Here is a 17,442-nt window from a genome sequence, read left to right on the forward strand (position 1 = left end):
TATGTTCCTGTAGCCCAATGGATAGTGCATGGTGCTGTAAATGTAAATAATTATCATTAGCTGGAGCTGGACATCCTTAAATGGACAAAGTTTACAAAGTTCACCTTTATCTAATATTTTCTGGTGGTTAATTTGTGTGCCTGTGTTTGTGTTTTAGAGAGGTGAAACGGCATTGCACATGGCAGCGAGGGCAGGCCAGGTTGATGTTGTCAGATATCTGCTACAGAATGGTGCTAAAGTGGACATCAAAGCCAAGGTGAGAAACACACAGAAGCTCAAATTTCAATACAACAGTTTCCACATCCGTTCCCAATGCATGCATAATGGGAAATGATGTATGGGTCATTTGCAGCTCTCCCTCTTACCCCCCTCCCTTTCTCTCTTATTCCCTCTCCATGCCCATTATGATGGTCTCCAGGATGACCAAACAGCCCTGCATATAGCTAGTCGTCTAGGAAAGTTGGAGATTGTGCAGCAGTTGCTGCAGAAGGAGGCATTACCCAGTGTCGCCACCACCTCCGGCTACACCCCTCTTCACCTAGCCGCCCGCGAGGGTCATCAGGAAATAGCAGCTCTCCTGTTGGAGCAGGGAGCCTCCCTTTCTGCAGCAACCAAGGTTTGTGCCCATATACAGGTGCATCTCAATAAATTAGAATGTCGTGGAAAAGTTCATTTATTTCAGTAATTCAACTCAAATTGTGAAACTCGTGTATTAAATAAATTCAATGCACACATACTGAAGTAGTTTAAGTCTTTGGTTCTTTTAATTGTGATGATTTTGGCTCACATTTAACAAAAACCCACCAATTCACTATCTCAAAAAATTAGAATACATCATAAGACCAATAAAAAAAACATTTTTAGTGAATTGTTGGCCTTCTGGAAAGTATGTTCATTTACTGTATATGTCCTCAATACTTGGTAGGGGATCCTTTTGCTTTAATTACTGCCTCAATTCGGTGTGGCATGGAGGTGATCAGTTTGTGGCACTGCTGAGGTGGTATGAAAGCCCAGGTTTCTTTGACAGTGGCCTTCAGCTCATCTGCATTTTTTGGTCTCTTGTTTCTCATTTTCCTCTTGACAATACCCCATAGATTCTCTATGGGGCTCAGGTCTGGTGAGTTTGCTGGCCAGTCAAGCACACCAACACCATGGTCATTTAACCAACTTTTGGTGCTTTTGGCAGTGTGGGCAGGTGCCAAATCCTGCTGGAAAATGAAATCAGCATCTTTAAAAAGCTGGTCAGCAGAAGGAAGCATGAAGTGCACCAAAATTTCTTGGTAAACGGGTGCAGTGACTTTGGTTTTCAAAAAACACAATGGAGCAACACCAGCAGATGACATGGCACCCCAAATCATCACAGACTGTGGAAACTTAACACTGGACTTCAAGCAACTTGGGCTATGAGCTTCTCCACCCTTCCTCCAGACTCTAGGACCTTGGTTTCCAAATGAAATACAAAACTTGCTCTCATCTGAAAAGAGGACTTTGGAACACTGGGCAACAGTCCAGTTCTTCTTCTCCTTAGCCCAGGTAAGACACCTCTGACATTGTCTGTGGTTCAGGAGTGGCTTAACAAGAGGAATACGACAACTGTAGCCAAATTCCTTGACATGTCTGTGTGTGGTGGCTCTTGATGCCTTGACCCCAGCCTCAGTCCATTCCTTGTGAAGTTCACCCAAATTCTTGAATCGATTTTGCTTGACAATTCTCATAAGGCTGCGGTTCTCTCGGTTGGTTGTGCATCTTTTTCTTCCACACTTTTTCCTTCCACTCAACTTTCTGTTAACATGCTTGGATACAGCACTCTGTGAACAGCCAGCTTCTTTGGCAATGAATGTTTGTGGCTTACCCTCCTTGTGAAGGGTGTCAATGATTGTCTTCTGGACAACTGTCAGATCAGCCGTCTTCCCCATGATTGTGTAGCCTAGTGAACCAAACTGAGAGACCATTTTGAAGGCTCAGGAAACCTTTGCAGGTGTTTTGAGTTGATTAGCTGATTGGCATGTCACCATATTCTAATTTTTTGAGATAGTGAATTGGTGGGTTTTTGTTAAATGTGAGCCAAAATCATCACAATTAAAAGAACCAAAGACTTAAACTACTTCAGTCTGTGTGCATTGAATTTATTTAATACACGAGTTTCACAATTTGAGTTGAATTACTGAAATAAATGAACTTTTCCACGACATTCTAATTTATTGAGATGCACCTGTATTTGTTTTCCATGTGTTTGTTACCTTATTGTATCATCTTTCAAATTGACCCAATTAGAATGAAAAGTGGAATAAACTTCTGTGTGGCACTTCTATCTTTTTTTCTACCATTCTGTTTTTGTTCTCTCTTTCTTTCTCCCCCACATATACACTCACAGAAAGGGTTCACTCCCCTGCATGTGGCCACTAAGTATGGACAGCTGGAAGTGGCCAGTCTTCTACTACAGAAGAAAGCTGCACCAGATGCTGCAGGCAAGGTTGGTCAACATATGCAAATATTACACAGTCTCACACACAACAAGAATCAGAATCAGAATGAGCTTTATTGCCAAGTATGCTTACACACACAAGGAATTTGTCATGGTGACAGAAGCTTCCAGTGCAAAGAGAATACAAAAAATATACATATACACACATTGAAATATACATATAAACATAAAAATATTAATATTTTTTGGTGGCTAATTGATGTACCTAAAGTACACTGTCATCTCCACTGTTTTGAGTGTGTTCAGCTCCAGGTTGTTTTGACTGCACCAGTGAGCCAGCCGTACATCCTTACTTCTGTATGCAGACTCGTCGTCATCTTGGATAAGGTCGATGACTGTAGTGTCATCTGCAAACTTCAGGAGCTTTATAGTGGAGTTCTTGGTGGTGCAGTCATTTGTGTACAGGGAGAAGGGTAGTGGGGAGAGTACACATCCCTGGGGGACACCAGTGCTGATCGTACAGGTGCTGGAAGTGAATTTCCCCAGTCTCATTAACTGCTGACTATCTGTCAGAAAGCAGGTGTTCCACTGACAGATAGAGGTGGGAACCAAGAGCTGGGTTAATTTATTTCATAGGAGAGCAGGGATGATGGTGTTGAAAGCCGAACTTAAGTCCATAAGTCCCTGGTCTGTCTAGATGTTGCAGCATGTAATGCAGTTCCATATTGACTACATCATCCACAGAACTGTTAGCTCGATAGGCAAACTGCAGGGGATCCAGAAAGGGTCCAGTGATGTCCTTCAGGTGGGCCAACACCAGTCTCTCAAATGACTTCATGACCACAGACGTCAGGGCGACTGGTCTGTAGTCATTAAGACATGCAATCTTGGGTTTCTTTGGGACAGTGATGATAGTGGAATGTTTGAAGCAGCTGGGACTGCTCCAGTGATGTATTGAAGATCTGTGTGAAGATGGGGGCCAGCTGGTTAGCACAGTCTTTTAGACAAGTGGGTGAAACATCACCTGGGCCCTGTGCTTTCCTTGTCTTCTGTTTCCAGAAGACCTGGCACACATCCTCTTCACAGATCTTAAATGCAGGTTGAGTAGCAGGAGGGGGGAGGAGGGAGTTGCAGGAGTTGTTGGTGTTTGAGTGAAGTGAAGGTCAGAGCAGGTATGGGGTGTGAGACTGGGCTTTTCAAATCTACAGTAAAACACATTCAGATCGTCAGACATTTGTTGATTCCCTACCGTGTTGGGGGGTGGTGTCTTGTAGTTGGTAATGTCTTTCAGGCCTCTCCACACTGATGCAGGTTTGTAAGCTGAAAACTTGTTTTCCATCTTTTCAGAGTAGCTTCTTTTAGCTGCTCTAATCTCCTTTGTCAGGGTGTTTTTGGCCTGATTATACAAGGTTTTGTATAACTTCTGTGAGCATCCTCTTTGGCCTGATGAAGCTTCCTGAGTTTTGCTGTAAATCATGGTTTGTCATTGTTTTATGTTAAATAAGTCCTAGTTGGAATGCACATATCCTCACAGAAACTGATATATGATGTCACAGTAGCTGTGAGCTCGTCCAGGTCGGTGGCTGCAGCTCCAAAAACACTCCAAGCAGTCAAAACAGGCTTGTAGTTCCAGCTCTGCTTCATTGGTTCATCGCTTTACAGTCTTAACTACAGGTTTAGCTGATTTTAGTTTCTGCCTGTAGGTTGGAAGAAGATGAACCAGACAGTGATCAGAGAGTCCCAAAGCTGCTCTAGGGACAGAGTGATATGTGTCCATTAATGTAGTGTAACAGTGATACAGTATATTTCTGTCTCTGGTTGGGCATGTAATGTGCTGTTTGCATTTGGGCAGTTCATGAGTGAGGTTTGCTTTGTTAAAATCCCCAAGAATGATAATAAGTGAGTCCGGGTGTTGTTGCGCCGTGTCTGTGATCTGATCAGCCAGATGATTCAGCACTGCATTCACGCACGCTTGTGGAGGAATATAAACACTCACCAGAATAAATGAGGAAAACTCCCACAGCGAGTAGACAGGCTTACAGTTGTGGAAGAGTGCTTCTAAATTAGGGCAGCACATCTTCTTCAACACTGATACATTGGTACACCAGCTTGCATTGATGTAAAAGCATGTTCCACCGCCTCTTGTTTTCCCCGATAACTCCGCGATGCTATCCGTTCTGAACAGCTGAAAGACCAGCAGGTGTAACACGCTGTCCGGAATGGTTTCACTCAGTCAGGTTTCCATGAAGCACAGAGCAGCAGAGTTAGCAAAATCCTTATTTGTACGGGTTAGGAGAAGTAGTGTGTCCGTTTTGTTAGGAAGAGAGTGGAGATTCACTAGATGTATGCTTGGCAGCATGGTTCGGAAGCCGCGTTGATGCAGTTTGACCAGCACACCGTCTGGCTTCCCCTTAAGTAAAAGCACATGCATAGAAACACACAATTATGCATGGCAGGTTACATTTGCATAGTGCCGTCACATTTAAATGAGTCAACTTCTATATAACACAGCTTCATTAAGCGAAGCGCACTCTACATGACTTGCAGTCAGCGTGCTTTTCGGTCATATCTGTACCCACACTACATGACTGATCGCAGATTGGGTGTATCAACTGCACGAACATCCGTCCCCGGCTGAAACTACAGTCCCAAAATTCATTGACAAACTCACGCACATAGGAAGAGGAGAAATTATATGTGAGAACATGTCAACAAACAGCATTAAAGAATGGATTGCGGATTAGTTGGGGCATGTCGCAGGAGTGCAGACACTACACGACCATGGGTTGTGCGTTCTGAGACTTCTAAGATCTGAGTCGACTAGTAGCAAACTCAAAATATCAAAGGAGATGAGCTTGAGTTGTGTAGTGTGTGCTTGGCTTTACACTCCATCTGTTAATCAGTGTAACCCTGTCCCTAATGTGGTTCCTTTTATCAAAATTCTTGCATTGAAAAAGTTACAGTATAATGATTAAGTTTTCATAAGTAATAAAGATCAAGTATCTAAAACAATAATAAACAGCTCATGAGATAAGATACTGTAATTGAACAACCCTGGAGCTTAAACTATGCTAAGGAAAGGACACCTTGGGTACACTCTTCCTGTCTGTGTGGTGTTCTCCAGTCATTTGGCACTTCATGTTGTGTTCGAGTTCATTGCTGCTGGCTAAAAATAGTTTGTTGGGTTCTCTTCCCTCCAACTTAACACTGTGTGTCTGTTTTTGTGTGCATGTGTGTGTACACCTTGTGCACACCCATGTACTGTATGTGCTTACATGCATGCATCTTATGTCTGTGTGTATGTGTGCGTGCATGCTCACGTGGGTTTTTGTGTGTGTGATCATGCTGGGGTCTGCATGTGTGTGTACGTGTGTGTGTGTCTGTGTGTTTGTGTGTGTGTATGTGTGTGTGTGTGTGTGTGTGTTGTAGACTGGGTTAACACCGCTGCATGTGGCTGCTCACTTTGATTATCAGAGAGTGCCTCTGTTATTGCTGGACCAGGGAGCATCTCCTCATTCTGCTGCTAAGGTACACACACATTCTAACCAATAGAGATGGGTCATTCTCAATGCATGGCTTTTATTAACAATGCCTCATTTCCCTAGAGATCTTTCACATTATCTCTTCCCTCCTCAAGAACATTCTCTCACATGAGTTGTTGCTGTTTTTTTTAATTAGCTTAATATTAGAACAGAAACAAAATAACCAATCATATTGATGATTTGGAGGACCAAATGTAAGTGGTGTGGAAATGTTTGTTTTTTTTCTTCTTAAATACATTTTGTTCTACCACTAATTTGAATATTTTGACCCTAGAATAATATGTTGAATTTAAAGGCACATGCTGTAAAAATCACACTGAGACTGAACTCTCATTATTGAAACCACAATTCTGGAGTGATAAGGAAGTAATTTTCAAGTCAACTGGCTGGGAATTTTGGAGGAATGAAGTGCAAAGCCTGTTTGCTTTTTTTTTTTTTTTTAGTTTTGCTCATTTTGAGAAATTAAAAGTTTTAGTAAAAAAAAAAAAGAAAAACAAAATGTGAAAGTTGCGGAACTTGTGTTAAGACCATAATTCTAAAAAGATACCAAAAGGAATTCTAGGCATGTGTCAAATGCTGAAACAAAAAAATTCGGAATCTTTGCATCTTCTCTCTCTTTCTCATTCTCTGTAGAATGGCTACACTCCACTCCACATTGCGGCTAAGAAGAATCAGTTGGAGATTGGGACGACGTTGCTGGAATATGGGGCGGAGTGTAACACAGTGACCCGTCAGGGCATCAGCCCTCTGCATCTAGCCGCACAGGAAGGCAGTGTAGACCTAGTTTCTCTACTGCTTTGCAAACACGCTAATGTTAATATGAGCAATAAGGTAAACGTACATACATATACATAAACATGCGCACGGCTTGGAAAGTGTATTGTCTCTGTAATAATAGGCTGTCTAGAATTCCATTTAAACTGAGATTAATGCTAAATTATGAATTATATGGTCCCATACGGAAGTATTCAATATACAAATTGACATAATACCAGCTGTTTCTGGGAAACAGCTTAATGTATATGTGCATGAACAAAACACACTAGTTCTAAGAATTTTTCTCACCCTGTGTATGTATTTGTAACACAGAATAGTCTCACACCGCTGCACCTGGCAGCACAGGATGATAGGGTGGGAGTGGCTAAAGTTCTGTTGAACCACGGAGCAGAGATTGATGCCCAAACTAAGGTCAGAGTTAAAGGGTTCAGGGTTATCAGGATGTGGAAGCTGAATGTATTTAAGCTTCAGTGTCAAGTTTTCCCATGAACGCCTTGAATGTTTAATAAAATGTTTCTTTCCTTATCTCTGGTACCACTGTCCTTTACTTCTTTCCATTCCATATTAATCTCTTTCTTCCTTTTTTTTCTCCTAATAGAGTGGATACACTCCATTGCACATAGCGTGTCATTATGGCAACATGAAGATGGCCAACTTTCTGTTAGATAATCAAACAAGAGTCAATGCCAAAACAAAGGTAAGTCATTAGCTGGGATGTTTGTGGGTGTTATGTCAAAAATATGGGTGTGTATAATGGGTTTTTTTTATATATATATTTATTGACTCTCTCTTTCTGTGCATAGAATGGTTACACTCCCCTTCACCAAGCAGCACAGCAAGGCCACACCCACATCATTAATATGCTTCTACAATATGGAGCTTCAGCCAATGAGCTCACAGTGGTAAGTACGAAGGTGTGCTGGGAAAATCTGCTTTGCTTAGCAAGCTGTCATCCTTGGTCTGTGTATATGTGAGCACACTCTCAGATATAAACTCATACCTTTCACACAAACCCACATCTCTCTTTTTCACACTTATAACACCCACATTTAGTATGCAATATATTATTATAGCATATTTAATAAGGGATGATGAAGAGATTCTTATCGCAGCACCTAGCTTCCTCTTTTTAATTATCTGTGTGTTTGTGCCAGAATGGGAACACAGCTCTCTCCATTGCTCGGCGACTAGGGTACATCTCCGTAGTGGACACACTAAGAGGAGTTACAGATGAGAACCTCACTGCCATGGTAAATCATACTCATCCTACCTCACCATCTACCTCCTGGCTACACTTTCTCCATAATCCTCTACCTCTACAACCAAATCGCCACAATTTGCACAGAGATTGGTACTTGGTACCTGGTCTTTTATGCAAACCACATTTGCATTCTGAGTTGAATAAATTCCAACTAACCAAAACATGCAAATCAATTCTAAGGTCTTAGTGACTTCATGTGTTAAATTCTTACATTATTTTATTTTAGCCCAAAGATTATTAGTAACATTTGTAATCAAAATCTGTATGCCACATGCTATATTATTTTAATTACACTTTAATTTGTCATTGTCTTGTCATATTATCAACACAATTTGCCATTTTACACTGTTTATGTTCTTATTAAAGTGTCAATATCTTGACATATCTGTAACTTTGTTGTATTTTGCCTGTTTGCCCCATTCTAACCAGCCTGTAACTGAGAAACACAAGATCAATGTCCCGGAGACCATGAACGAGTTCCTAGACATGTCTGATGATGAAGGTAAAACTGACCTACTGCTAATTTACACACATCTAAATTTCGTGTCTGTACTGAACTGTATTGCAAATAGTTTTTTACTCTATTGCTAACTCTACACACACACATTTTTTTCCTCTAACACAGGCATGTTAACTTGCCCCCAATATTAAGTTTATTGGTCAATCAATATGGGATTTTCTTTCCTGAACATCTGATTACATCCTTGCTAATATGTAAACACATATATAAATGCTTTAAGAATACACACATGCACAGACATATACTCAATATTCTTCTTGTGTACAAGCATGCACACATAAAGAAACACAATAACAGATGCTCACAGAAGCCTGAATGTGACTCGTATGGCTGCCAGGGATATAGTGAAGCTGATGTGCTGTGTATCAGGAGGAGAAGAAAACATTTGACTTGTTGAGTATGATGCCAAACTCTCTCTCGTCTCCCGCTGAAATGGCTGAAATATTCATTAGTTTAATGTCCTTTGCTGCACCCCTCTCCATGGTTACAATCGCGGTGAGAAGGGGTGAAGGTGTACAGTTACCATGTGCATGGCCGTATGCAGGGTTTAAAAAATACCGAGGTCCAAAAACTACGTTTGCTAGCGGGGTTGGGGGGCGAAAAATATTGATTTCCCTGATCGACATATGTGCATTTTAAGACGCTGGATAATAATAGCTTTAAAACCATGTCAGTGTGCAGTAGCATAAATGATCTGTCAAGCAGTAATACATTCACCGAACTTTGTTTTAGGGTAATTATAGTTATGTTTGAAGCACTTATTCTTGAGAAGGCAGTATTTGTCTTCATCTGTTAGTGGCTTATTTTTAAACTGGGCTGGATCAAATTAGTGTAGAAATGTGTCTCTTTGACTGACATCAGTTCTATCACCTCTCATCTCAGCCTGGTCTACTCCAGTATTGCTCTGCTTGTGTGGTCTCTCTGAGTCTTTTCCCTCTGTGTCTCCTGAGCTCTTTCTCTCAGCCTCTTTTTCTATATCTCTCTGCTCTCCATAACCTGCTCCCTGTTTCACATCTCTTCTTGTCTCTCTGCCTTCAACATTACAATCTTTCTGTTCATATCTCTCTCCGTCCTCTTCTACTCTTTCTTCTCTCTCTCCCTCTGTATTCACTGCCTGTCCCTTTCTTTGTGACTTCTCACTTGTGTCTCCAGCCAAAGTGTAGTAAAAATTTAGTAAAATTAAAAACACCTTCATTTAATCTTTGTGTTTGCATCATTTTGGATTTGAATTATAAAAATTTGTCTCAAGCAGTACATAAATGTAGGAAAAATGTGTTTTATACAAAATAATATCTATACAATACTATACTGTATTATGACACTATACTTATTAAATTAAATTGAACCTACAGGCTTCACTGGAGCCTCCACTTCACGTGGAGGCAAAGCCCGCCCCCCAGCCGATTTCACTGGTCAACTTAAGCAAGCAGTCACCTGAGAAGGTCGGTTATCTTTGCGACACCAAAGAGTTATTGTTAGGTTATTATTTTATTACTTTTAATATACACCTCGGAAAAAAAATACCGAGGTCCGGACCTCGGTGACCTCAATGATGGATACGGCCATGACCATGTGTGTCAGCAGATCTGCAGGTGACAAGAGTGCATTAGTTCATGTGTGTGCGTGTGTTCATAGAAGCCTATAATAGATCCATAGGTTATCCTGTAAGGTATCTGTATCTGTGTAATCCTATTGAGCTGGGCAGGTAGGTCTCATGTCAGTCCTCTCTGCTGCACTAGCAATGCACCTCTGATCACAAATCTGATTTCTCCCTAAAGGCCCACGATATACTTCATACGAAATCAAAGAACAAATGGGTGTGGTATCATTTAGAACAAAATCTGGCAAAAAAGAATATTTTTGCATCTTTTTCGGTGGTTTGTATCAGTTCGCCTGGGCTAACTTTTAGGAAACCTTCTAACTGGCTGCTAAACACATTCTTACTGCCATTGATCACTAGGTGTAACCTGGAGCTCCACCTTCCTAGAGGTAGACAGCTAATTCCTATTCACGGCTTTTAGTCATTTAAGATCAGTCAACATGAACACACCAGCATGCAGTTTTTTTGTTTTTGTTTAATTAGTCTACTAAAGGAATCAAATCTACTGATAAGAGCCCATTCACTCTTTTGTTTTATATGCTGCTCCACTCATTTGCCTTCTGCAGTGAAAGCCATTCACACATCTGTCCATAGTATGGTATGCCTATCATCATTCTTTTGTCTGTATTTTTGCCATTTACACGCTTTTATACACCAGTCTTTGCACTTGCATCAGTGTCATCGTAAATTACAATAACAGTGTAATTGGGCACATATTATGGCCGCGTATAGCGTGTAAGCACAATAGCATCATGAATTCAGAATGTATTCAGAAGACAAACTGTACATTTTCTACATATATATTACTTTAAATTATCATCGAGTGGTCTTTTACTGATCTAGTGTGAATTCTACTCATAGAATAAGCAATAAAGTAATTGATAACACATTTTAATGTCACATTAGTTTAGGTTTTACTGAGCGTCCTCATATTTAAACGCCTCCCACAGTGGTGTGGCAGGTGTCTGAATATTCGCAAACAGTATACCATTGCTCGGCTGTTTCAAACTTCTTTTTACTCCTGAACTTAGAATGAAGAATAACTTTTCTGGAAGTATATTGGGGCTTTTAACTCACACATGTTTGGTTTCATATTATGGTGGGGACTTACCATTAGTCGTTTTTCACTATCAGGCCAAATGAGATATGCTAGTGTGTGCCAGTGCCAGTTGCGTTCCCACTGTAACTTCTGGGGCTTCATCGTGCCTCCTCGGCACTTCCTCTGGGCCAATGGCCTTTGGCCCGCCGAATACCCTTGGGCCAAACAAGGCCAATTGGGGACTGAGGTGGGGTCAGTGTCAAAGGTGGAGTTTTGCCGAGTCAGGTCAGAGGGTCAGCAACAATATCACCAATGTGTATCCAGTGCACAACAGTACAGGTTCAGGAAAAAAAATAAAAATTGCGAGCACAGTACAAATCCGTTAAGATGCATAATGGACAAAGTGGTGCTCAAAGAAAGAACTTTCCATGGTTCAAGATCATGGACGGTGTGTTGGGACATCATCCTGCTGTTAGTGGAAAGACCTCTTGGGACACCATGGCAGTTACAGTTGGTGAGTTGGCCCCAGCTGGCCTGTTTATAGTTCTGGCTCGCCTTGGCCCGATGGTGTAAAAGCTTCTTCTATTGTTTTTATATTAAGTTAATAATATTTGCTATAACCTAACCTCATTTTCTATAACCCCAACCTTTAAACCTACCTTTCACAGAAATGTTTTTGCATCTAATTTGTTTCTATGTTATTAAAACATACATATTAAGTCCCTTATTTATTTCCATAATTTGATAATTTTATTTTAATATAGGTGTTTTCAGGATTTACTTTCATAATGGGGACATTTTAGATATTTGATAGCAAAACCTTACCCTCACAAACGTCCCAGAGTCCAGTGCCCAATACAGCCAGGGCTAAAAAGGACAGCCTGTCGGTATATACACGAGAGAGAGAAGGGTGAACTTTCCTACAGTTTTGTAATGTTCTTTACCACTTTTTCCTTATGAGTTTTAAGAATGTTCACAGTTATCAACAACTTCATAAAAGAAACACACACACACACACACACACACACACACACACACACACACACACACACACACACACACACACACACACAAATAGTTGATAACTGCTTGCTCTGTCTCCCTTCATTCTCTTGAGAGAACTTTGTTGACAGTACTTGGTGTCTTATTACCACCTGCTACCAGACCTGCAAAAATATTTTGCAAGACACACACACATAAGACTTGCTCTCTCTCTCTCTCTCTCTCTCTCTCTCTCTCTCTCTCTCTCTCTCTGTGTGTGTGTGTGTGTGTGTGTGTGTGTGTGTGTGTGTGTGTGTGTGTGTGTGTGTTTGGCTCCCCTGACATGTGAGAGTGCAGCTTTGGTAGATCCTCCTTCGCATGAACCAGGCTGCCTTCTGATCTAACTTTTACCGGGCGAATGAATGGATGTAAATCTCGCAAATCCAGTGCCACGAGAGTTCTGGTCGGCTCCGGACGACCGACTCTCACATGACCAACCGGAATAGAGTCTTCACCATAGTCATTTTCTCGGAGGATGCAGACTTCATTGAGGACTGAAGGCATACTCGAGGGAATACGTTAATAAAGGATTTATCTCTGTGTGTGATATGTCAGCGCTGTTATGTGAGTGTTTGTTACGGACTGTCGCTGGGCCAGAATACTGCAGTGTTTTGGTACATTCGGTAAACGGGCTCTGCTGCATACAGTATTCACCGGTTGGACGCTGCTAATGATATTTAATCTACATTTGCACTTTTAATACTGAAAACGGCTTACATATTCATATGTGTTTTCTGTTTACAGACAATGCTCTCTATTAGTCGCTGTTATAATTGTACGTTGTCATTAAGTCGTTAATACCTTAACGGAGAGAGGCGGAGAAGGATATTAGAGAGCGCCGGTAAAGTAAACGGAGGAGACTTGTATCGGGAGGGAGGGGCTGCAGCACGGTTAGAGAGGACACGGAGGAATCGCTTTTATGAGACAGATGAGTTGCCAGGGACATTATTGGTGCGTTTCGAACCTTTACTAATAACTGAGGTTTTTATAAGTGATTTATCGCGCGAAAGGAGTGTCGGTTTGTTTGTTGTTGTCGCGCGGTTTTGCACCTCACCGCTCTGCAGATCGACCGTCACAAAAATCCCGTTCATTAAACTAGACAAAGTGCAGTGTAGGGCAGTAAAACAAAGTCTGGTGAGTTTGTTTGTATTTGTAAATAGGTGAAAACGCAGCTCATTGCTCTATGTTATTCTTATAGTCATATGTATATATCTTTTTTTATTTTAAGAAACTCTTTGCAGTTTAAGGTATTGGGGTTGTGATGGAAACTTGCTTCATGCTGCAGCTCGGTTGGAGACGCAGTGTAGTGATGCAGCAGTAACTGTTTCCTTTATGTGTCAGTGAAATATCGCCACCTAAGCTACTGTTATTCACGTGGGAACTTCAAAAAAACACTCAAGTGTTACGTGACATCGATAAATCTAGAAGCTGCGAGGTGGACTTTCGCGTGCAAAGAATGTAGGTGGTGTGGCGTAGCGATAAAGCAGTGGGCGGGTAATTAAAAGGTGTTAGGTTTGAATCCCACAATGAATTAAAACAAGTGTGCCCTTGAGCAAGCCACTTAACCTCAGATTGTTCCAGGGGGACTGGCCTTGTTATAACTGTACTGTAAATTGCTTTGGGTTTATATTAATTAGAAGTTATGGGATTGCCACAGCATCTGATAGGTCACCTTACCTGTTCACCTTTGGCCTTTCTCATCCCTTCAGGTGAGGATGCTATGACCGGCGAGACTGAAAAGTATCTTCGTCCGCAAGATCTGAAGGAATTGGGGGATGACTCCCTGCCGCAGGAGGGCTACATGGGATTTAGTATCGGAGCCCGCTCTGCCAGGTAATAGTGCTCCTGTACTGCTGCTTGTCTATGAAGCTGCTTGTCCTTGTGTTTGCTCTTTATGCTTAGCAAATATTTATGAAGTTGCAAGATGTTGTTGTGGCAGATGCAGATTGCTTGTAGTGTTTTGGGGAGATTAATCATTTGGATAGCTTTAGGGTGTGGAGTTAGACAAGGAATTGTGCTCAAACGGTCTTCCCAGAAAGCTTGTATTCAAACTGCTTGTAAGCAAACTAAAACATCAAGTCCAGGCCTTTCATTTTAATTAGAGGCCTTTATAGTCAGAATTAATAATTGCTTAGAGAACAGAGATAAAGCAGGAAAAAAGGGCAGCTACATCTCACTCATATTCAAGTTCTTCAAGTTCTATTATTTATATAGCACATTTAAAAACAGCATCAAGCTTACCAAAGTGCTGTACAGTACAAAATCATTAAAACACACTACGATTCAAGACCAGGACATTACATACTACTAAAAGCCAGTGAAAATTGATGAGTTTTAAGAGAAGATTTAAAAACAGATATTGAAGGTGACAATCTGATACTGATAGGCAAACTATTCCATAAAATAAGACCCACAACTGAAAAGGCTCTCCCTCCTCTGCGCTTTAGCCTCGAGCGTGGGACATCGAGGAAATACTGATCAGACTTCTAGGTGGATTGTAAGGATGTAGTAAGTCTGACAAGTAACTGGGAGCTTGGTTGTGTAACAATTTATAAACAAACAAGAGAATTTTAAAATCAATCCTAGCTTGTACCGGCAGCCAGTGAAGTGATTTTAAAATGGGGGTAACATGATCATACTTCTGACCTCCTTTGAGAAATTTTGCTGCTGCATTTTGGACTAATTGGAGTCAAGCAATTAGAGATTTGGAAATCCCACAATAGAGAGAATTACAGCAGTCCAGACGAGAAGTGATGAAGGCATGAACTGCTATCTCTAACGTTTTCTCCGACAAAAAGGGTTTAACTTTAGAGAGTTTAACGTAGCTGAAAGAAACTGGAACCTATGACAGCACTAATATGTTTGTCAAATTTCAGCTGGCTATCAAACTGGACACCCTGGTTCCGTACTTGAGGAGAGAGAAAAGCATTAAGATTTCCGCAATCAGCATTACTGACATCAAAATTGTATGTAGGACCAAAGACAATCACTTCTGTCTTATCTTCATTCAAAAATAAAAAGTTTTTGGCTAGCCAACCTTTTGGCAAGCTAGAAGAGATTGTATTGCAATGTGATCATTTCGTTTAACCGAAGTAGATTTGAGTGTCATCAGCATAGAAGTGTTAGGAGATACCATGCTTTCTGATATTGCCGTACGTTCTCCCTGATTTTAGTTATCAAGAGAACTAATAAACAGTTTCAGTCATAACAGTTAATGTAAACATGCATACTTTACTATGTTAAGGGTGAATAAAACATGACCCCTCTACAACATAGTGCCTTTAGATTGACAGGATAACATTATGTGAAATTATTATGCAAATAGGAACAAAAAAGCATCTGTTGCATATCTGCACCTTTAATACAGTATAAACAGCTATTAATATTTTACAATATTTTATATTTTTAAAAGCGATTGTGTCTAGTGATGCACCGATCCGATACCTGGATCGGTATTTGCTCCGATACTGACGTTTTTAAATGGATCGGGTATCGGCTGATGAGCCTGATCAAAATCCAATACCGTGTGTTAGTCATGGTTGTTAAAGTCAAGCTCCAAAAATGCCATAAAAGTACCATTAAAGTAGTCCATATGACTTGTGCACATTATTTAAAGTCTCTTATACATACGATAGCTTTGTGGCTGTGTTTAATAAATAAGTATATATTTTTTATATATTATACCGTTTTAGTTAATGAGCGGTGCTCTGTTGTGTCACACAGACACATAGCATGTGCGGGCTAGTGGCGCGCTGCTATTCTCAGCTCTCAGAGTGGCACGCAATATGTGAGCGCCCCACTGGAACAGCATCTCAGATGTAGATGCTCGATAGTTCAGTTAGCTTATAACATGCATTATTATTATTAATAATAATAATAACAACAATAATAACAACAATAATAAATATTCAAATTTTATTAAACAATAGTAATGTATTTCAGCCGTCATTTCTTACCCTGGGGCTTTTATTTTGACAGAACACTCCAAGAAGACCGTGACCATAGAGTGTCTGTGTGCTTTTATTTTGAAAGAACACTTTATTTCAAATTATTAATAATAATAATAATTGTTATTATTATTTTTTATATTACATTACAATAACATTTAAATTGACTGGTTTCTAATAAATAATAACTGTGTGATTGAAAAGTGGACTGATATTCTATTACAACTGGACTGAACAAAAAAGTTCTGAATCATTTTAAGTCCAGATACAAGTTGAAAAAATGTGTAAAAAGAACTGGCTTCTTTTCTACTGAAGATGTTCACTGGAATTACTTTTAATTGTGCTGCTTCGTTATCCTGTAGACTAAGTTTTTCTTAAAAGGCTACACATTTTTTATGTAATCGTTTTCTGTTTCTCTATTTTATGAAATAATGTGTTGTTAGTTGTTTTTGTTTCTTTAATCTTTACATATAAAAGAGTACCCCTCATCAGTTCCACGCAGTGAGGAATAGATATTCTAAACTCATTGAGAAAAAACAACAGTGGTATCGGATCGGTATCTGCTGATACTGAGAGTTCCGGTGGAATCGGATCGGGAAAGAAAAAATGGTATCTGTGCATTCCTAATTGTGTCATACAATAATTCCACTTTAGCTAGTAAAATGAAGGCATGTTCTACAAGTGGGCAACTTTTGCAGCAGTTTAAACAGTTATTGTTTTGGTTACAAAAACAAACTGTGTTTTTTACCTGAAGTTTTTGGACTTTTCAGGGAAAGTCAAACATCAAGCACATCAACAGAAATGTTAAAATGACCTTAGAGTAGCAAGTTGTTGTAGAAAGAGGCATTAGTATAATACACATTCAGTGTTGAATAGTTAAAAGTGTTACGAAAAGCAAATCTTGTAAGATGCGACTTTAGATGCGATGTAAAGAGGCTAATGACTGCATGTTCTATTTTAGCTTAAAGACAGCACAATTAAAGATGCTTGGATGGCTAATGACAGGCTTAATATATTGTGAATGAAACATGACAAAAATGGATTTTGACAGCTTTTTGTACACTTCATAACTTCATAACAGTAATGATGTCAGTCTGTAATGTGAGCTCCATTATCCATACAAATATAGGTTAAATCTAACATCCATATGCTCCGAGATCTGGTTAGCAAACATTGCTGCTTATATTCCTTTATAGTCCTTGGTATGACTGTATGGAATAAAACCTGACCAGCTGAGTTTATCCGAAAGGTTCAGGGTAGAATATTGCTTTGGCTTATCCTAGCTGTGTG

The 17,442-nt window shown here is 40.2% G+C and overlaps 1 protein-coding gene across 1 annotated transcript in view; it reads left to right on the forward strand.

Annotated features, from left to right (window-relative positions):
- The window catches only part of LOC127454735 (ankyrin-3-like), a 110,404-nt gene that overhangs the window by 45,995 nt on the left and 46,967 nt on the right, over positions 1–17,442 (forward strand). The window contains exons 13-22 of the mRNA XM_051722106.1: positions 158–256; positions 419–616; positions 2,375–2,473; positions 6,601–6,798; positions 7,057–7,155; positions 7,343–7,441; positions 7,548–7,646; positions 7,899–7,994; positions 8,435–8,507; positions 13,915–14,038. Coding sequence (XP_051578066.1) covers positions 158–256; positions 419–616; positions 2,375–2,473; positions 6,601–6,798; positions 7,057–7,155; positions 7,343–7,441; positions 7,548–7,646; positions 7,899–7,994; positions 8,435–8,507; positions 13,915–14,038 — 1,184 coding nt within the window. The remainder of the gene's footprint in view (positions 1–157; positions 257–418; positions 617–2,374; positions 2,474–6,600; positions 6,799–7,056; positions 7,156–7,342; positions 7,442–7,547; positions 7,647–7,898; positions 7,995–8,434; positions 8,508–13,914; positions 14,039–17,442) is intronic.

Source organism: Myxocyprinus asiaticus, chromosome 17 (genome assembly GCF_019703515.2).
Source record: "Myxocyprinus asiaticus isolate MX2 ecotype Aquarium Trade chromosome 17, UBuf_Myxa_2, whole genome shotgun sequence".
In the NCBI taxonomy this organism is placed as follows: Eukaryota; Metazoa; Chordata; class Actinopteri; order Cypriniformes; family Catostomidae; genus Myxocyprinus; species Myxocyprinus asiaticus.